Source organism: Oncorhynchus gorbuscha, unplaced genomic scaffold (assembly GCF_021184085.1).
Source record: "Oncorhynchus gorbuscha isolate QuinsamMale2020 ecotype Even-year unplaced genomic scaffold, OgorEven_v1.0 Un_scaffold_82:::fragment_2:::debris, whole genome shotgun sequence".
Taxonomy (NCBI): domain Eukaryota; kingdom Metazoa; phylum Chordata; class Actinopteri; order Salmoniformes; family Salmonidae; genus Oncorhynchus; species Oncorhynchus gorbuscha.
Window position 1 is genome coordinate 159815 of NW_025745604.1, and position 21680 is coordinate 181494.

The following is a 21680-nucleotide window of genomic DNA, read 5'->3' on the forward strand; positions in this document are numbered from 1 at the left end:
CCCTCCCACTGAGTCTATGATGTAATGAGTTGTTTCACCCAGTAGGTAGTCTGGTTTGTCATAACATCCTGTGTGTAAGTGTGTTCTGGAACAGACAAAGGCAACTAGTTCCGTGGGGGAGAAATAACGGATCGTAAGGTACTGTCAGAAAATAAATCTGAGATATTTTAGTACTTGGATAATAGGCTGTAATACATCCGTGTGTATGTATGACTGAATCGCTCGGGAAGGAGTGAGCGAAGAACAGAAAAATAACAAAAGAGGAAGTAGAACAGAGGATTCTGGTTAATGAGTAACTGCCAGCAGCCTGTCTCAAAGGTCTTCCCCACCCTAGCCCTAAGCCTGCTGGGAAAAGGCTCTTGGCAGGCAGGGGAGCGAGGTAGAGAAATGCTGATAAGACTGTTAAAGAAGACCGGAAGAGAAGGGGAGACTCCTGTTCCTTGCTTGTTTTCTTGTCTGACGTTCGTGGTCTCATCACCCTTCCCCAGCCGGAGCTCTCTGTCATGGGCAAGGCGAAGGCCAACGCTGGGCCCCTGGCCCGGAGGCCTGATAACTCTGCTTTCAAACAGCAGAGACTGCCTGCCTGGTCCCCTATGCTCACAGCTCAAACCGTCCTGCCTTTCTTCTACGGTATGGCCATTGTGTGTGTGCTGCTGGGAGTGTGGCTACTTGTCACCGTGCAGAATACACATGAACTGAAGGTGAGTAAGCGATCCTTTCAGATAAAATATATTTTTATTCTACCGATACACACAATCACTTGAAATGGAGTAGGTAACACCCTCCAGAGCATATAGCTTATCTAACCATGAACACAAGATAAGAGGTAGAAAGTTTCAGGGTATTCTGATAAAGGAGAGGTAGAAAGTTTCAGGGTATTCTGATAGAAGGAGAGGTAGAAAGTTTCAGGGTATTCTGATAGAAGGAGAGGTAGAAAGAGACTATAAGAGAGAGGACTTCCTGGGTATTCTGATAGAAGGAGAGGTAGAAAGAGACTAAGAGAGAGGACTTCCTGGGTATTCTGATAGAAGGAGAGGTAGAAAGAGACTAAGAGAGAGGACTTCCTGGGTATTCTGATAGAAGGAGAGGTAGAAAGAGACTATAAGAGAGAGGACTTCCTGGGTATTCTGATAGAAGGAGAGGTAGAAAGAGACTATAAGAGAGAGGACTTCCTGGGTATTCTGATAGGAGAGGTAGAAAGAGACTATAAGAGAGAGGACTTCCTGGGTATTCTGTGAAGTGAAGCTACAGTATAATAAATGGCTGTGGGAAACAAACATTCTAAGATTCATATAGATTTTAATGTGTTGGCTATACAGTGCATTCAGAAAGTATTCCGACCACTTGACTGTTTACACATTTTGTTATGTTACAGCCTTATTTGAAAATAGGATTAAATAGTGTTTTCTCTCTAAATCTACAATCTACAATCTACCCCATTTAAAAAAAAATAAAAAACAGAAATATCACAAGTATTCAGACCCTTTTTTGAAGACCTTTGGCAGCGATTACAGCCTAGTGTCTTTTTGGTATGACGCTTGGCACACCTCTATTTGCACAGTTTCTTCCATTCTTCTCTGCAGATCGTCTCAAAATCTGTCAGGTGGGATGGGGAGCATCGCTGCACAGCTATGTTCAGGTCTCTTCAGGGACGTTAGATCGTGTTCAAGCCATGTCTCTGGCTAGACCATTCAAGGACATTCAGAGACCCGAAGCCACTCCTGCGTTGTCTTTGCTGTATGCTTAGGGTCATTGTCCTGTTGGAAGGTGAACCTTCGCCCCAGTCTGAGAACCTGCTCCAGAGCGCTCAGGACTTCATCAGGATCTCTCTGTGCTCTGCTCCGTTAAACTTTCCCCCGATCCAAACTACTTTTCCTGTCCCTTCCGCTGAATAAAATCCTCACAGCATGATGCTGCCACCACCATGCTTCACCGTAGGGATGGTGTCTTGTTTCTTCCCGGTGTGACACGTAGAGTTAAATTTTGGTTTCATCAGACCAGAGAATATTGTTTCTCATGGTCTTAGAGTCGTTTTATGTGCCATTTGGCAAACTTTTACTGAGGAGTGGCTTCCGTCTGGCCACTCTACCATAAAGGCCTGATTGGTAGAGTGCTGCAGAGATGGTTGTCCTTCTGGAAAGTTCTCCCATCTCCATAGAGGAACTCTGGAGCTCGGTCAGAGTGACAATCAGGTTCTTGGTCACCTTCCTGACCAAGGCCCTTCTGCCCCAATTGCTCAGTTTAGTTGGGCGGACAGCTCTAGGAAGAGTCTTGGTGGTTCCAAACCTCATGGCTTGGTTTTTGCTCTAACATGCACTGTCAACTGTGGGACCTTTTATATAGACAGGTATGTGCCTTTCCAAGTCATGTCCAATCAATTGAATTGAACACAGGTGAGCTCCAATCAAGTTGTAGAAACATCTCAAGGATGATAAATGGAAACAGGATGCACCTGAGCTCAATTTTGAGTCTCATAGCAAAAGGTCTGAATACTTATGTAAAAAAAAAAAGTATTTGTTTTTTATTTGGAAGAAATTTGCTAAATAATCGCTTTGTCATTATGGGGTGTTATGTGTAGATTTGATGAGGAAAATATTTTATTTAATTCATTTTAGAATAAGGCTGTAACGTAACAAAATGTGGAAAAAGTGAAGGGGTCTGAATACTTTCCGAATGCACTGTATATATTTACCTCCCTCCTGCTATATCTCCTTTCCCCCCTCTACAGGTAGACTACACACACACAGGGCCATGTGATAAGTGTTTTGAGATGCGTAAAGACCGTGCCAATGCGAACCAGAGCTGCAACTGCACTGTGGTGTTTAACATTGAGAACACGTTCAAGGTGTGTGAGTATGTGTGTTTTGTCTTGGTCTGTACACTTCGACAAGACCACAAGCTAATGTACTGTATGTGTCAGTGTTAAAAATGTTGGAAACCAAATCCAAGTAAGACTGACTGTGATGATGTGTTTCCTGTCCCAGGGAGATGTGTTCTTCTATTACGGCCTGATCAACTTCCACCAGAACCTCCGGCAATACATGGACTCCAGGGATGATGGACAGATGATTGGGAGAAATAAAAACCTCAAGGTAGCTACTGTTAATCTATCAATCTATTCTTCTCTCTCTTCATCCTCTTAATTTCCTGGTTCATTCTGAACTTTTACAACATCAAATCCTTCTTGTCTGTCTCTACAGAACCCGAGCTCCTATTGCGAGCCCTTCATAAAGGATAAGAACGGACTCCCTATTGCCCCTTGTGGGGCTGTGGCCAACAGCATGTTCAACGGTATCACACCATTACTCAGCAACATCAGTTTATGTCATCAGTCTCTGCTAATCATGTCACTGCATTAATATCCAGTGATATGATCAAATATTTCCCTGACATGAAACACCTGGTTTTGATTAATTGACTGATTTGATTTCTTGATGAGTTTTGTTTGTGTTTTTCCCAGACTCCTTCACTCTGATGTACCACTCAGCAGCGGGCAGTCGGGTGGTTCCTCTATTCAGGAAGGGCATCACCTGGTACACCGACAAGAACGTCAAGTTCCGCAACCCACAGGTGGAGAACAAAACCCTAACGTTAGCACAGGTGTTTGAAGGTGTGTCTCACAACACACACACAGTGTGTTCACAGCATGTTCAGTATCACAACACACCCACACAGTGTGTTCACAGCATGTTCAGTATCACAACACACCCACACAGTGTGTTCACAGCATGTTCAGTATCACAACACACCCACACAGTGTGTTCACAGCATGTTCAGTATCACAACACACCCACACAGTGTGTTTACAGCATGTTCAGCGTCACAACACACCCACACAGTGTGTTCACAACATGTTCAGTATCACAACACACCCACACAGTGTGTTCACAGCATGTTCAGTATCACAACACACCCACACAGTGTGTTCACAGCATGTTCAGTATCACAACACACCCACACAGTGTGTTCACAGCATGTTCAGTATCACAACACACCCACACAGTGTGTTCACAGCATGTTCAGTATCACAACACACCCACACAGTGTGTTTACAGCATGTTCAGCGTCACAACACACCCACACAGTGTGTTCACAACATGTTCAGCGTCACAACACACCCACACAGTGTGTTCACAACATGTTCAGCGTCACAACACACCCACAGTGTGTTCACAACATGTTCAGCGTCACAACACACCCACAGTGTGTTCACGGTCATCATTATTAATACCACATTTTAATTTAATTGACATATCGCTGCTCTCTTGCCTTTCCAAATGTTGTATGACTGTTGTCAAAACCTTTTCCAAATCATGTCTCAATGTCGTATAACTGTTGTATTGCTGTTGTTAAAACATTGTCTGGACTCTAGATGTAACCGTTGTCTGTGTGTTGTCAGGCACGGGCCAGCCTCTGTACTGGCAGAAGCCCGTATATGACCTGGACCCCTGGGACCGCAACAACAACGGCTTCATCAACGAGGACCTCATCGTGTGGATGAGGGAGGCTGCCTTCCCCAACTTCAAGAAGCTCTACGGGGTCCTGAACCGAGCCACAGAACCCTTCACCGATGGGCTGCCGGCTGGAAACTACAGCGTCCTTATCTCCTACAGTATCCTTTGTTATGCATATTACTGTTACCAGGGAGACATTGAGATTTGAGTCAATTGAATCAAAACTCTTTTTAAAAAGTATTCCAAAAGCATGTTCCTATTTCCAACCCTTAGGTAGATTGGGGTTAATGTAGCTAGTTTCTCTTTGGATGGTAGTGAAACCATAGGTTGTGGCTTGGAATATTGGATGTTTATTTGCTCAGTTACAAGAACAATGGAAAGTCACAGCACATTAAGCACAAAAACAACAGCTATTTCATTTACCTGTGTGGAAAACATTACGGTAGCACATTATAGTACGTCTACTATTTAAATCCTCTGTTTAGATGAAAGGTTTGTGTTCACCTTATGTGGCTATGTTTATCCTTGACCTCTGGCCCCCTCTCCAGACTTCCCAGTGGAGTACTTCCAGGGCAGAAAGGAAGTGGTCCTGTCCACAGTCAGCTGGTTTGGGGGTCAGAACAACTTCCTGCCCATAGCCTACCTGGTCACAGGCTGTCTCATCCTGCTCCTCGCTGTCATCCTCACCGCCGTCTGGTGGAAGTTTGGTAAGAACGGACGGAATATGGAGGAGTGATGGAAAAGAAGAGACATATGAATTCATAATACTGTAGATACAGTGAATGTGATTATTAAAATGGTCTAAATGTATGTAGTTCTGGATTAGAGATGGGGTTTGTGTTTTCAGCATCATGAATGCTTGTACTTGGTTTAATTTCCCTACATGACCATGTGGTGGCAGTAGTGCAGTTAGAATTAAACAAGGTGGGAAACCATAGGAAATTGTTTTCAGTGATAATTTATGTCAGTGCTTGAATATGCATTAAAGACATGCTCTGGAACTTTGGTGACTAGTAAGTATTTTTTAAGCCTCCCACTGGGTAGTTCATAAACTGATAATCTATGAGCACCTGTTTTTCTAGAAACGGTGCTGTGCCATTTCCCCTACGTGTTCCAGCCCTCTAGCAATTTGAGTTCAACCAATGAGCTTTAGTCTCGCGCTCGATGTGTGACAGCAGATATCTGCACGTGACGTAGTATGCAATTTTTCGGGACCACCTTTGGCTTGTAAGTACTATCAGAACTTCTGGCTAAAAAGTACCAGAGAATCCCTTTAAGATGTGAAATATGAATAATTCATTTATGTTTTATTTTATTCACTGTAGAAATGTGTAAAAGTTTTTTAAAAGCTTTTAAAAAAAAGTTACTTTTTTAAAAAGGCTTTATTTCTCCTTGTACAATCTGTGAAGACAGAAACACACAGTGACCAGGGAACACACTGACCTACGGCCAGCCTTACATACTGAAGCCCTAACCTTTAACCTAAAGTTCAACTGGTCCAGGTTCAGATTTGGTGTTCAGGACAGGGATTGACCGGACTAAATGTGCTCCTCTGACTACAAACATGACTAATCAAACATAGATGCAGTACACTCGTAGGGACAGTCATACAGATATAGCTAGCCACACACAGATACTCTCTTTAGGACAGCCATACAAAGACACATATGAAAGCCATTACATACATTGATGAGATAGTCGTACAGTAGAGACAGCAATTCAGACACATACTAGAATGAGGCGTTTCTGTAAATATTAACTTCTGCATGCTGATTGGTCACTAGTGATAATGTTCTCTCGCCGTACCGTCTTGGTCAGGATCCGTACCATACACACCCCTGATGCGGTAACCTAGACTACTCCAGTGTGAGTTTGGCTGGAGTAGATCATCTTCCTCTAGCACACAGAAGTCCTACAACCTCTGGTTTCTCTGGGAATTTACAGACGGTGGCCATGATAAATGATGCATAATAACAAAACATAAGGCAATGTTTAGTCTCACTGACATATTTTCGAGACAGTCCTTCTGTTGGACAGCTCCTCTCTAGGATCATCATGAGGGCAGATTCTTCCTCTTCAAGTAACTGGTCCTAGTCAGGCAGTGTCTGAACCCAATGGCACCTAAACATTATGCAGAGGTCCTTTTTGACTGTCACGTGAGGCAAGGTGTCCATGACAACAGTGTAACCATCATTATTTGAAGCTGATTCGTCACCGCTTTCCATAGTGTTTTTTTTCAGTAGGAATTATAAAAGAAAAATAAATAATTTTTCAGAAACTTCAACAGGTTTTTGGTGTGGGTTTCACTCTAGCTTTTTGTATAAGGTGATTGGTTAAACTCAAACATTTTGACAGGTCTGATTGTGTGAACTGAAAGCTCAAATAGTTCAAGCCTCCAATCAAAGCGTACCGTAGTAAACTGAGGAAGCTCCTCTTTAGACAGGTGACCTTTGGCCTTTATGCAGAGAACACTTCAGTGGTAGAAACATTGACTTTCTATAGAAGGCAACCACTTCAGACAACCTATTGTTTGGAGAATTGTTTCACTTTTCGATTGACACGAAAGGAAGTAATATATACTCAGTTTGACAAAACATCAAATTAAGAGACACACAGAGGGGACTTAGCCTGGCTGAAACAGTAGTGAGCTCTCCACCTCTCCTTGTTTCTTCTCTCTTTCTGTTCTCTCGCTCTCATGTAGATATTCATCTTTGTGGTTTCAGTGATAGGACTGGTATGGTACTATGCTAGCACTCTCCGGCCATGCACGTACAGGTAGACACATATAGACTCCTCTGCAGACACACTCACATACAGACATCTAACTTGAAGCTAATGTTCTTTACAGTTTAATTCACCCTCCCTCTCTCCATCATCCCCCTCTGTCAATGGGAGGGGTGTGGTTTATGGTTATGGCCTTGTCAATCAAAGTACTCACTCCACCTCTTCAGCTCTACTCCACTGGCTTCTGAGAGCTGCTCTGAGGCACCTGATAGGCTAAGTCCTTAGTGGGTGTGGCCTGTCCTGTACTCTTGGGCGTGTCATACATTGACCTCCCCGATTGCCCGCTGTCTGTTCTCGTGAGAAGGGAGGCGGGGCCATGGCCCATGAAGCTGGAGACTGTGATTGGCTGGTTCAGTGTGGAGCTCCCTGATAGGTGGCTTGCAATGTCAATCATAATGGGCGTGGAATACTCTGCACCGGAGGCGGGCAGGGGTTGAGCGTAGGCATGGTAGATGTCTGTTGCCATGGGAGCGTCGTAGAGGTTAGGGTCCGTGTAGCCGGGGTCAGAACCTTCCTCTGGCTTGAAAGTTGACCTCTGACCTAGTGATGTCATGACACCGCTGACCAGGGGCTGGGCATACTCTAATGGAAGAGAGGGTGTGTTCAACATACAAACAACTGTGTGGCCGTGTCTGAATAACCATACCTGCGAACTAAATAGTTGGCATTTTAATTATTCAAAAATATAAATAAATAAATATAAATTTCAAGGATGCTTTAAATGCCAGGATGTTATACTAATTTTCAATTTTCTTCTAGGAGAATTCAGTGTGGACTTTTGAGGAAGAGAATAGTCTTTCCAGACTCATGTGTCTGACAACAGCTGATAAGAAGATAAGGGGACGTTCTGTACCCAAATCAACACGATTATGCATTAGATTACACATTTTCAGGAGCCTAGTATGTTGTTTACTGCGTTCGTTTGTAATTTAATAAACGGAACGTTCTAAATAGTATATAGTACAATTATTACACAGTATAGCGGTGTTTGAATACCCATACTAACATACTGTCTACCACATATTTAATGAGTATATACTACATACCATTAGTTAATTTTAGTATACTGTAAACGAACGGTATCATTTCAGTTGAGCATACTAGAGGTACGCTTGTCTAGCGGAAGTTGAAGCAATTGCTAGCTTGTTAGCATAACAAATTACTATCTCAACATTTTATGACTTCAGGTGTGTTTGTAAATTCAATCTGGAGTCCCAGAGTGCGCTCTGAGCGTTTGTAAATTCACAACGTTGTCAGTTTGTAAATTCAAAGTTTCTCTCTTGGGAGTGTTCAGAGAGTACAGTGGACGCTCTGGCCGAGGAACACTGTTGATCCGAGCGTTCTGACCATCATCACAATGGCAGTCAAGCACCCAAGCTAGCTACTTCCAGACACAAATGAGAGAACACCTCACTCTAACCATTTTATCTGCCCTGGCAGAGCTGGTTAGGCTGTTTTCATGTTATTCAGCGCGTTGGTGACTGTAACTGTGCTGCTGGCAACAATTTTAATTATGTGATTTTGCCAACGTTTACCGACACCGGTCATATTCAACTGGTGTTGAGCGTTTACTGACACCGGTCATATTCAACTGGTGTTGAGCGTTTACCGACACCGGTCATATTCAACTGGTGTTGAGCGTTTACCGACACCGGTCATATTCAACTGGTGTTGAGCGTTTACCGACACCGGTCATATTCAACTGGTGTTGAGCGTTTACCGACACCGGTCATATTCAACTGGTGTTGAGCGTTTACTGACACCGGTCATATTCAACTGGTGTTGAGCGTTTACCGACACGGTCATATTCAACTGGTGTTGAGCGTTTACCGACACCGGTCATATTCAACTGGTGTTGAGCGTTTACTGACACCGGTCATATTCAACTGGTGTTGAGTTTACCGACACCGGTCATATTCAACTGGTGTTGGAGTTTACCGACACCGGTCATATTCAACTGGTGTTGAGCGTTTACCGACACCGGTCATATTCAACTGGTGTTGAGCGTTTACTGACACCGGTCATATTCAACTGGTGTTGAGCGTTTACCGACACCGGTCATATTCAACTGGTGTTGAGCGTTTACCGACACCGGTCATATTCAACTGGTGTTGAGCGTTTACCGACACCGGTCATATTCAACTGGTGTTGAGCGTTTACTGACACCGGTCATATTCAACTGGTGTTGAGCGTTTACCGACACCGGTCATATTCAACTGGTGTTGAGCGTTTACTGACACCGGTCATATTCAACTGGTGTTGAGCGTTTACTGACACCGGTCATATTCAACTGGTGTTGAGCGTTTACTGACACCGGTCATATTCAACTGGTGTTGAGCGTTTACTGACACCGGTCATATTCAACTGGTGTTGAGCGTTTACTGACACCGGTCATATTCAACTGGTGTTGAGCGTTTACCGACACCGGTCATATTCAACTGGTGTTGAGCGTTTACTGACACCGGTCATATTCAACTGGTGTTGAGCGTTTACCGACACCGGTCATATTCAACTGGTGTTGAGCGTTTACCGACACCGGTCATATTCAACTGGTGTTGAGCGTTTACCGACACGGTCATATTCAACTGGTGTTGAGCGTTTACCGACACCGGTCATATTCAACTGGTGTTGAGCGTTTACCGACACCGGTCATATTCAACTGGTGTTGAGCGTTTACCGACACCGGTCATATTCAACTGGTGTTGAGCGTTTACCGACACCGGTCATATTCAACTGGTGTTGAGCGTTTACCGACACCGGTCATATTCAACTGGTGTTGAGCGTTTACCGACACCGGTCATATTCAACTGGTGTTGAGCGTTTACCGACACCGGTCATATTCAACTGGTGTTGAGCGTTTACTGACACCGGTCATATTCAACTGGTGTTGAGCGTTTACCGACACCGGTCATATTCAACTGGTGTTGAGCGTTTACCGACACCGGTCATATTCAACTGGTGTTGAGCGTTTACCGACACCGGTCATATTCAACTGGTGTTGAGCGTTTACCGACACCGGTCATATTCAACTGGTGTTGAGCGTTTACCGACACCGGTCATATTCAACTGGTGTTGAGCGTTTACCGACACCGGTCATATTCAACAGGTGTTGAGCGTTTACTGACACCGGTCATATTCAACAGGTGTTGAGCGTTTACTGACACCGGTCATATTCAACAGGTGTTGAGCGTTTACTGACACCGGTCATATTCAACAGGTGTTGAGCGTTTACTGACACCGGTCATATTCAACTGGTGTTGAGCGTTTACCGACACCGGTCATATTCAACTGGTGTTGAGCGTTTGTAAATTCATCAGTTATTCTACGCTCAGACGAGTCTGAAATCGGAGTAGATAGCCAGAGCGAATTTATGTCCATTGAGAACGCACAATGACTATACCACTTTGATAAGAATGACGTGAATAATAAAGTCAATAAACAGTAGTTAGTTGGATAGCATATAGTTAATAAACTTGCAAGTTTGATGTATTAGTACCCAACTAACATTAGGTACCTAGCTAACATGGGTATCTACTACTGTCGTGATATGCGGTTCATAAGGATAGCATAGCCAACAAATTGTCAGCCAACTTATTTGAAAAGTCCATTTTATTGACATTGCTCAACATTGTCATAATTAGTTAAAGCAATGAATTGGTATCCGCTCGTCGGACTTCGGCTGAATATTTTCTTAAAATCTGGAAACGTTGTGAAGCCAGGGCCATTTTCTGAAGAATTGCATTATGGGCCCTAAAAGCATGGCAATAGTGTCCATTGCTTGTATATCTTGAAGGGTAGTATGACATCTGGGAACTTTTGGCATACTAACTATATCCATACTATGACTAATAGGCATACTATATACTCGATTTACATCACAAATAGTATGGTTAGTGCGGTTACTATGAGTATTCGAACACAGCTTAAGTCTTTTTAGTAAGTAGTAGGCAAGACAGATTTGGGACACGGCCTGTGTGTGTACCTGCGGGTTCGGTCCGTAGTCTGGGGGTGTTCCCTCTCACTCTGAGCTGGCCCACCTCACTGCTGCTGTAGCGGACTGACTCCTCCCCCTCCGTGATCTTGGATGGCAGGAACTGCTTCATACTCTTCCACCAGTCTGGACAGAGACACACGCAATAAACATCTAAACACACACACACACATACTGAGAGTGTTGTGTTTACCTGCACGGTCCCAGTGAGACAGGTCATAAGCTCCCTCTGAACTATTCTTCCTAAGGAGAAAGACGAAACAGAAAGAAATGTAACATGCTGACCACACCGCAAGCATTGCAAAATAAATGTACACTTAATGCTCTGCAAGTCTCGCCTCTCCCATCTCATTGGTTTTAGGAGCATATACCCACGTGGGTGATTGAAAGAAACTGAGGTCCACACCTTAAACACACCTTAAAGTTGGTTGCCAACAACCATATAAAGTCCACAGAAGAAGAAGACTGAAGGAGGGATTACTAGAAACTAACTAGGCTTCCCCTTTTATCTGTGGATTAATTGTTAAGAGTAGAGAACACACAATTGTGTGAATCTTTATGGGTCAAAATTCTACAAAGATCTAGAAAAAAAAGACTGCATTTCAGGAAAAATAACAACCCAAATGTTTATATCACAAGACAAATTAGCTAGCAACAGTATGTGTTTTGACCTGACCTCAAATTAATATAGTTGGTTCAAAGTGTGTTTTCACACATCAACCTGCGTGTCCTGATCGTGTCTAGTGCGGATGGATAAAATCAGCATGCGGGCAATGGCGCGTGCCCGGCCTAGTCAGCATGTAGCACGCGCGTGCCCGGCCTAGTCAGCATGTAGCACGCGCGTGCCCGGCCTAGTCAGCATGTAGCACGCGCGTGCCCGGCCTAGTCAGCATGCCGGCCTAGTCACGCGCGTGCCCGGCCTAGTCAGCATGTAGCACGCGCGTGCCCGGCCTAGTCAGCATGTAGCACGCGCGTGCCCGGCCTAGTCAGCATGTAGCACGCGCGTGCCCGGCCTAGTCAGCATGTAGCACGCGCGTGCCCGGCCTAGTCAGCATGTAGCACGCGCGTGCCCGGCCTAGTGCCCGGCAGTGTAGCGCGTGCCCGCGCGTGCCCGGCCTAGTCAGCATGTAGCACGCGCGTGCCCGGCCTAGTCAGCATGTAGCACGCGCGTGCCCGGCCTAGTCAGCATGCAGCACGCGCGTGCCCGGCCTAGTCAGCATGTAGCACGCGCGTGCCCGGCCTAGTCAGCATGTAGCACGCGCGTGCCCGGCCTAGTCAGCATGTGCCCGGCACGTCGCGTGCCCGGCCTAGTCAGCATGTAGCACGCGCGTGCCCGGCCTAGTCAGCATGTAGCACGCGCGTGCCCGGCCTAGTCAGCATGTAGCACGCGCGTGCCCGGCCTAGTCAGCATGTAGCACGCGCGTGCCCGGCCTAGTCAGCATGTAGCACGCGCGTGCCCGGCCTAGTCAGCATGTAGCACGCGCGTGCCCGGCCTAGTCAGCATGTAGCACGCGCGTGCCCGGCCTAGTCAGCATGTAGCACGCGCGTGCCCGGCCTAGTCAGCATGTAGCACGCGCGTGCCCGGCCTAGTCAGCATAGTCAGCATGTGCACGCGCGCGTGCCCGGCCTAGTCAGCATGTAGCACGCGCGTGCCCGGCCTAGTCAGCATGTAGCACGCGCGTGCCCGGCCTAGTCAGCATGTAGCACGCGCGTGCCCGGCCTAGTCAGCATGTAGCACGCGCGTGCCCGGCCTAGTCAGCATGCCCGGCCTAGTCAGCATGCGCGCGTGCCCGGCCTAGTCAGCATGTAGCACGCGCGTGCCCGGCCTAGTCAGCATGTAGCACGCGCGTGCCCGGCCTAGTCAGCATGTAGCACGCGCGTGCCCGGCCTAGTCAGCATGTAGCACGCGCGTGCCCGGCCTAGTCAGCATGTAGCACGCGCGTGCCCGGCCTAGTCAGCATGTAGCACGCGCGTGCCCGGCCTAGTCAGCATCTGTTTAGTTGTTACTAGTTATAGTTCATCCTCACCTGTTCTTCCAGTGCCAGGCACAGACCGTGGTCAAGATGAGGGTGGTCAGAATCATGACCAACACCGGCACCAACACCGTTGCAAACGCCATGTCTACGACCACAACACAACCAGTGTGAACCAACCACAATCAACAACACAACTAGACATGGACTCTTTTTCCTTTCTCCTCTCGCTCACCATTGATGGTGCATGGAGGCATGGTGGTGTTTCTGATGTCAGGGGTGTGGGTGGTCCGGCCGTACATTGGGGGGGTGTCTGTGGCCACTGAGGGAGGGGGAGGCCGAGCGGGGTGGTATATCCGGGGCCTCGCTGTCCAATGGAAGAAGAGACAGAATGGTTAGGATCACCTGACTCCAATAGAGTAGACTAATCTTTGTTATTCATTTTGCAGCACTTATAAAACACAATGAACACATGACAAATATAAGTTCCTACCAATGATCCTACCAAGTTCCTACCAATTACCCAGCCTGTGCTTACGCTTGAAGTTTATATTGCCAAAACAGATCATATTGAATGTTCAAATGTATTATATATATTATCTGTAAAAGATGGTCATCAGCGTCCTATCTACCCTGAAACAGTTTCCTCGGGAAGAACAGGCTCTTATTTCCCTTTGTTCAGATAGCATCCACATTGGCCTCAATAGGATCCCTCAACTCCAATAGTTAGGTTGCCATCCAATGAACAAGGTGCATAAAGATGTCGTCATATGACGTCATTGTTTTAGCACTATCCACAGAGTTCTGCGATATGGTTCAATGCACTGTTAATCAGCACAATCAAATGTTGGGTTTCTTCAAATTGCTGGCTTCTTAGAGCTAAAATTGAGATCATGTATACTGTGCTAACGAAGAGCAATGTAAAATAAGGCGAACTTAGCAAACAAGGTATTTGTACGTACATGGTATTTGTGGTACGTACATGGTATTTGTGGTACGTACATGGTATTTGTGGTACGTACATGGTATTTGTGGTACGTACATGGTATTTGTGGTACGAACATGGTATTTGTGGTACGTACATGGTATTTGTGGTACGTACATGGTATTTGTGGTACGTACATGGTATTTGTGGTACGTACATGGGGCTGCCATCTTTATGCACCTCTCCACTATCGGTGACAGATTTATATGTGAATATTCAAAAATAAAATATGTAAACTTTCCCACCAAACTGGCTTGTTGCAGATAGAAATCGGTGAGTGATGATGTAGTGCACACACTTGAGTTTACATGTACTGATTAAACATGTAAAGTTCAATGTGTTTCCATCGCATTTTCAACTCTACCGAGAGTTAGACTGTTGTGTTAAATAACAAAATGTACCTACTCTGGACAAGGCACATGTGCTCTAGCCAACAGCTGGCAGATTGTGAGGGTAGTCTGTGAGGGTAGGCTAGTCTACATGATGACTTTATTATGGATAAGAGCCAGAATATTCTTATTTGTCAAACGGCAGTCGAGCGTCGATCATCATGTCACCAGAATCAGACCCTCAATAGTTATTGGAAAGGAGCATCAAGATCACCACCCTGTGAAGTTCATCATGAGTTATATCATCTGTAGCCTAGTAACCTGCATGGATTCCCGAGTCGTAGTGGGAGGACCACACACCGTGTCATCAAGTTTACTTCAATATGATTATGGTTATTATATCAATATTAGCACATAAAGACATTTCTGTAATGAATACTCAGGGAGAAAAGGTGTAGATTCACACGCAGATTGCAGCAGGTGTTTATTGCACCTTCGCAGAAGGCAGGCAATGGTCATAAACAGGCAGGTGAATCAACTAGGACTGAAGGCTATATGGGTCTCACAAACGGGCTTTCGGGAAAGGCTGAGTAGAGTCAAAACTAACAATACCTCACAAAGGCACAAACAGAATGAACGGAAGTAAATAAGGAGCTGATGAGACCAGGTGAGTAACTAACACAGGTGAAATCAATGAACAAGAATGAGACAGGGCTACATTCAAGAACACAAAGAAACAGGGCTACGTTCAAGAACACAAAGAAACAGGGCTACATTCAAGAACACAAAGAAACAGGGCTACATTCAAGAACACAAAGAAACAGGGCTACATTCAAGAACACAAAGAAACAGGGCTATGTTCAAGAACACAAAGAAACAGGGCTACGTTCAAGAACACAAAGAAACAGAACACAAGGTTGACTAAGAAAATAAATACAGAACCTTACAATTTCTCACATAATTAATTTTACCAACACAAAAAGATCCTGCCATGTCGAATGAACAAATTAACTGTTGACACTTGTAAAATTGTACGGAAACTTCCTGCTCCTATCACAGCTCCCATGAATTTCTTCATAATTTATGACCTTACTCGCATAAAAACTGGATGGAAATGTGGTTAGTGACACAATGGTAAAATAACTGAAATTCACTGATTGGCTACAAAGTCAAAACATCTGCATGTGATTGGCTGGTTTGGTTACCTTGATGGAACTGGCATCCGAGCAGCTCAAACTTGAGGGCAATTCGCTGGTGCCACTGGGTGGGGCTTATCCTCACATACCGCGCCTCGATTGGTGGGATGAAGTTATTGCGCACCTCCTGGAGGTAATTGGTGTTCCCTTTAAAAATCTATCAGGAAACAGAAACAGACTTCTGTAGCAATAGCTAATAGGGTTCCTAATAATATACTACACTGAAGCCATGTTTCCAAATGATATCTCATGTTATCTTGCCTGTGCCTACTGCCAACAGGTCTACTGTATTGTACATTTTATGTATGGTGTATAACAAACGTTTGATTGCTGCCTTCTTGGGACAAGTCTCTTGTAAAATAGATTTTCACTAGTATAAGTAAGGATAAAAAAAACCTGATTACAGAGCCTGACCAGCACAAGCACTCAATCAATCTCCATCAATCTTTAATGAGCTGCTGTCCTGACTGACCACAGCACTTAACAACCACAGTCAGCTCTCATGTTTCCTGCCATAAACAACCACAATCAATTACTGATGCCATAGAAACAAATGACTCCATCTTGCACTCCCGTATTTTGTCTAAAGAGGCTTTCTCTCTCCTTAAAGGTCATGAACAGTCAAAATCATGTTTTCCATGAAATTTGATATTTGAAGGAAACGGGATCAAAGTATGACGACCAAAGTATGAAAAATGACTTGCTTCTACAATGATAAAGTTTATCACAAAGTTACTGGTCCTCTCCTCCATGTCAAATACTTGGATTAATGATTAAGGGGACACCTTAAACTCTCATTTTAATACACCAAAGGTAACATGATATTCTCAAACCTCTAACCTTAAATAAGTACTGCCCTGTAACAAACATCGGAGAAGGCGTTTCCAGACGGGCGTGGTTTATATAGCTAGATAGCTACTCTACTGGTGATAAAATACTTAAATGTTTCCCCTTTCATCTGTGCCTGGTGCTAGCTAGTTACTGGCTAGCTAGGTCTTAATCTGTGCCTGGTGCTAGCTAGTTACTGGCTAGCAAGGTCTTAATCTGTGCCTGGTGCTAGCTAGTTACTGGCTAGCTAGGTCTTAATCTGTGCCTGGTGCTAGCTAGTTACTGGCTAGCTAGGTCTTAATTTGTGCCTGGTGCTAGCTAGTTACTGGCTAGCTAGGTCTTAATCTGAGCCTGGTCCTAGCTAGTTAATGGCTAGCTAGGTCTTAATCTGTGCATGGTGCTAGCTAGTTACTGGCTAGCTTGGTCTTAATCTGTGCCTGATGCTAGCTAGTTACTGGCTAGCTAGATCTTAATCTGTGCCTGGTGCTAGCTAGTTACTGGCTAGCTAGGTCTTAATCTGTGCCTGGTGCTAGCTAGTTACTGGCTAGCCTGGTGCTAGCTAGTCAGCATGGAACAAAAGGGGGGGCAGGGTCCTTCAATACTCCCACCCAGTTGTCAACACATCCGTCAGTGCTAAACCGCATTACAAGAGAATAAAAACTACATCATTGATGCAATTTCAATGTTGTTTGAGTTGCTTCGTGTATCACTAAACTAGCTTGAGATAATTTTTCTGCAACACTGCATCCAAGTTGCTTGACATAGGCGTTGCAAAGAGCTGTCAGTCAAGGCCAGCTCATGAATATAAACACCCCGCCCACTTAGCCTGTCTTTTCAAACATCCTAGTAGTTAGCCATGGGGGAAAAAGTAATTTTCAAAATGACTATTCAGGACCTTTTAAGGTTATTGATGAGAGGGATATTTTCATCACCTTGTCCTGGGTAGCATCTGCCTCCCGATAGATGTTCCAGTGCTGTCCGTCATTGCTGTAGAGGACCCGATAGGCTGACACGTAGAACTGGTACTCCAGGAGGGAGGAGCCTGTAGTGGTGATGCCTGTGATCCTCTTCTCCTTCTTCAGATCCACCTGTAGCCACTGCTGCTGGTTGCTGTGAGCCGACACCCAGGGAAGCCCGGCCCCATTAAGGCGGGCCCCGGTTGGGCCCCACTCACTGGGTTTGCCAATCACGTCACTCCATTCCCACACCGAGGAAGCAAAGAGCTGGGAGTCCCTAACAACGCCCGATTCTAGACCTAGTGTCCCATAGCAACCTGAGAGAGAGAAACTGTGAGTCTGTATTAAAGTGGGAGGACACATGGCTTTATTGGATATTGTAGAAGTGATTGTGGTGGCAGGTGTAGTTGAAAAGGATACAGAAGCATGTGTGGCTATGGTGGTTGTGTTATTATGGTCTGTTTTTGTATATTGTAGCTGATTGAACTCACCACTGGTCTTGAAAGTGAAGAGGCTGTTGGACAAGGGACCACTGGAGAGAGATCGACATAATGATGGAGAGAGATGGAAAGGGAAGAGAATGCAGATGTATTCTCCCAGACAGACAGGAGTACTTACACAGTGGAGGAGACGTTGTTAGCCAACGAGCCATCGTAGTGAGGGATGCCCTTACTGTTGACCACACTGATCTGACCGCCCACAGAGTTAGACACCACACCTGCATGGATGGCTGCTAGACACACTGGAGACGACTGAGGGAGGGGAAGGAGATATTGATTATGATCCATTCATGACTGTTTGGAAGATGTACATTTAGATGTATGACCATCTTCATAAAATGACTGCTATGTCAATTGAATCCCTGCTGTTGGGTTAGAACAGGAAGAGAGAGAGAAGATCGCGAGAGAGGTAGATACGAGAGTGAAAGAGGTAGAGAGAAAGGACAGAGAAGGGTGGACAGAGAGGAAGGGAGCAGTGTGTCGGTGGTTGTGATTATTCCACTGTCAGCTAAGAGGCCATATATCTCAGTGAGGGACAGCAATGGGTTGGATGAAGTTTCAGTGAGATAGATCAGAGGACAGCTCTCAGCCCACAGCCCCACAGATAACAGGAGATAAGTCAGCATGACGACATCACTTCCTGGCAGGGGGAACACTGAGTGGCATGAAGAAAAGAACGCTGATCCAAGGTCTGTTTCAACTCTTTAGAAATGCTTCCTTCCCTCCTTCCGTCAATTAATCTTATATTAAAATCACTGAAAAAAGTTGGATTGTTGAAACTCTTTCCTTATTTCTCTTGAGTAAACCCTTAGCATTCCAGTAACTGACTCACTAATTTACTGACATCATAAAATGGATCCATTCATGCATATATTAGCAAAACACACACACATGCACGCACACACACTAGTGAATACACACTTAGTGAGACCAGTTCCCAGCAGTGGGCAGCTAGCTGGGTGAGTGAAGCGGGAAGTGGGATGGTTTTATACACACACTGTCAGATGATAAAGACACATACACACACACACACAAACTGACTTTAACCACATAGTTGAGGCACCCACAACATTTGCCCTCTCAGCTCTAAAACATCCCAGTAACATACACCACATCCGAAGCAGCACCCCACCAAACTAAACCACCCCACCCAGCCACTCTGAGCACAGACCACTTACACACAGACACACAATGCACACACACACACACACACACACACACACACACACACACACACACACACACACACACACACACACACACACACACACACACACACACACACACACACACACACACACACACACACACACACACACACACACACACACACACACACAACACATCATAAACCAACCCAAAGGGGTAGAACTAGAGAGGGACAAATTCCGACTGACAAAGTTGACAGAGAGTGTGACCAAGTAAAGGAGAGGTGCAAAGATAGAGGGACTGGGTGAGGTGCACTGATCCCCCCCTGTGACCTGAGGTGTGATCTAGAGGTCCCCATGGGTCCAAAAAGTTGGACTCGTTCTAAAATGAATCCGTGGCTTTCCCACCCTGCCCGATATTACAGACTACAAAGGGAAGCACAGCCGAGAGCTGCCCAGTGACACAAGCCTACCAGAATAGCTAAATAACTTCTATGCTCGCTTCGAGGCAAGTAACACTGATGCTCTTGTGCATGTTTCAGCTGTTCCGGACGACTGTGTGATCACTCTATCCGCAGCCGATGGGAGTAAGACCTTTAAACAGGTCAACATTCAGACGGTTTGACAGGATGTGTACTCCAAGCAAACAAACTGGCAAGTGTCTTCACTGACATTTTCAAACTCTCCCTGTCCGAGTCTGTAAAATCAACATGTTTCAAGAAGACCACCATAGTCCCTGTGCCCAAGAACACCAAGGTAACCTGCCTAAATGTCTACTGACTGTAGCAATCACATCTGTAGCCATGAAGCGCTTTGAAAGGCTGGTCATGGCTCACATCAACATCATTATCCCAGAAACCCTAGACCTACTCCGATTTGCATACCGCACTCCACACTGCCCTTTCACACCTGGATAAAAGGAACACCTATGTGAGAATACTATTCATTGACTACAGCTCAGCATTCAACACCATAGTGCCCTCAAAGCTCATCACTAAGCTAAGGACCCTGGGACTAAACACTTCCCTCGGCAACTGGATCCTGGACTTCCTGACGGGTCACCCCCAGGTGGTGAGGGTAGGTAACAACACATCTGCCACGCTGATCCTCAACACGGGGGCCCCCTCGGGTGTGTGTGCTCAGTCCCCTCCTGTACTCCCTGTTTACTCATGATTGCACAGCCAGGCACGAATCCAACACCATCATTAAGTTTGCCGATGACAACAGTGGTAGGCCTGATCACCGACAACGATGAGACCTGACCGTGTGGTGCAAGGACAACAATCTCTCTCTAAACGTGACCAAGAAAAGGAGATGATTGCGGGTTACAGGAAAAGGAGGACCGAGCATGCCCCCATTGCCCCATTGACGGGGCTGTAGTGGAGTAGGTTGAGAGCTTCAAGTTCCTTGGCGTCCAAGCACACCAAGACAGTCGTGAAGAGGGCACGACAAAGCCTATTCCCCCTCAGGAGACTAAGAAGATTTGGTATGGGTCCTCAGATCCTCAAAAGGTTCTACAGCTGCACCATCGAGAGCATCCTGACGGGTTGCATCACTGCCTGGAATGGCAACTGCTCAGCCTCTGACCGCAAGGTACTACAGAGGGTAGTTTGTATGGCCCAGTACATCACCGGGCCAAGCTTCCTGCCATCCAGGTCCTCTATACCAGGTGGTGTCAGAGGAAGGCCCTAAAAATTGTCAAAGGCTCCAGCCACCCTGGACTTTGTTCCCAACAGGCTTCTAAACAGCTTCTACCCCCAAGCCATAAGACTCCTGAACATTTAATCAAATGGCTACCCGGACTATTTGCATTGCCTCACCTCCCACCTTTTATGCTGCTGTTACTGCTCTCTGTTATTATCTATGCATATTCACTTTAAAAACTCTACCTACATGTAGATATAACCTCAATTACCTCGACTAACCGGTGTCCCCGCACATTGACTCTATACCGGTACCCCCTGTATATAGCCTCGCTATTGTTATTTTACTGATGCTCTTTAATTATTTGTGACTTTTATTTCTTACATTTTTTTAGGCATTTTCTTAAAACTGCATTGTTGGTTAAGGGCTTGTAAATAAGCATTTCACTGTAAGGTCTACACCTGTTGTAATAGGCGCATGTGACAAATACAATTTGGTTTGATATGGATTAGAGGTCAACCGATTAATCGGAATGGCCGATTAATTCGGGCCGATTTGACGTTTTCATAACAATCGGAAATCTGTATATTTGGACACCGTTTGGGCCCATTCTTTTTTTACACCTTTATTTAACTAGGCAAGTCATTTAAGAACACATTCTTATTTTTACCTTGTCAGCTCGGGTGATTCAATCTTGCAACCTTACAGTTAACTAGTCCAAAGCTCTAACCACCTGCCTCTCATTGCACTCCACGAGGAGCCTGCCTGTTACGCGAATGCAGTAAGAAGCCAAGGTAAGTTGCTAGCTAGCATTAAACTTATCTTATAAAAAACAATCAACCAATCAATCATAACCACTAGTTAACTACACATGGTTGATGATATTACTAGT

At 45.3% G+C, this 21680-nt stretch overlaps 2 protein-coding genes across 3 annotated transcripts in view; one reads left to right on the top strand and one right to left on the bottom strand.

Moving 5' to 3' along the window:
- The first annotated feature begins 59 nt into the window (after positions 1 to 59).
- Positions 60 to 5455, top strand: LOC124019365 (cell cycle control protein 50A-like). Its single transcript, XM_046334683.1, has 7 exons — positions 60 to 701; positions 2729 to 2845; positions 2985 to 3092; positions 3201 to 3291; positions 3461 to 3610; positions 4400 to 4612; positions 5003 to 5455. Exons 1-7 carry the CDS (start codon positions 504 to 506, stop codon positions 5188 to 5190), a joined length of 1065 nt encoding a protein of 354 aa, XP_046190639.1. The 5' UTR covers positions 60 to 503; the 3' UTR covers positions 5191 to 5455.
- Positions 4789 to 21680, bottom strand: part of LOC124019364 (discoidin, CUB and LCCL domain-containing protein 2-like) — a 43255-nt gene continuing 26363 nt past the window's right edge. For both annotated transcript variants that reach the window (XM_046334681.1, XM_046334682.1), the window contains 9 exons: positions 18115 to 18248; positions 17988 to 18028; positions 17473 to 17813; positions 15722 to 15869; positions 13438 to 13569; positions 13257 to 13350; positions 11423 to 11472; positions 11221 to 11355; positions 4789 to 7820 (listed from right to left, as the gene is read on the bottom strand). In XM_046334681.1, the coding sequence (XP_046190637.1) occupies positions 7408 to 7820; positions 11221 to 11355; positions 11423 to 11472; positions 13257 to 13350; positions 13438 to 13569; positions 15722 to 15869; positions 17473 to 17813; positions 17988 to 18028; positions 18115 to 18248 (1488 nt within the window). In that variant the 3' untranslated portion in view covers positions 4789 to 7407. The remainder of the gene's footprint in view (positions 7821 to 11220; positions 11356 to 11422; positions 11473 to 13256; positions 13351 to 13437; positions 13570 to 15721; positions 15870 to 17472; positions 17814 to 17987; positions 18029 to 18114; positions 18249 to 21680) is intronic.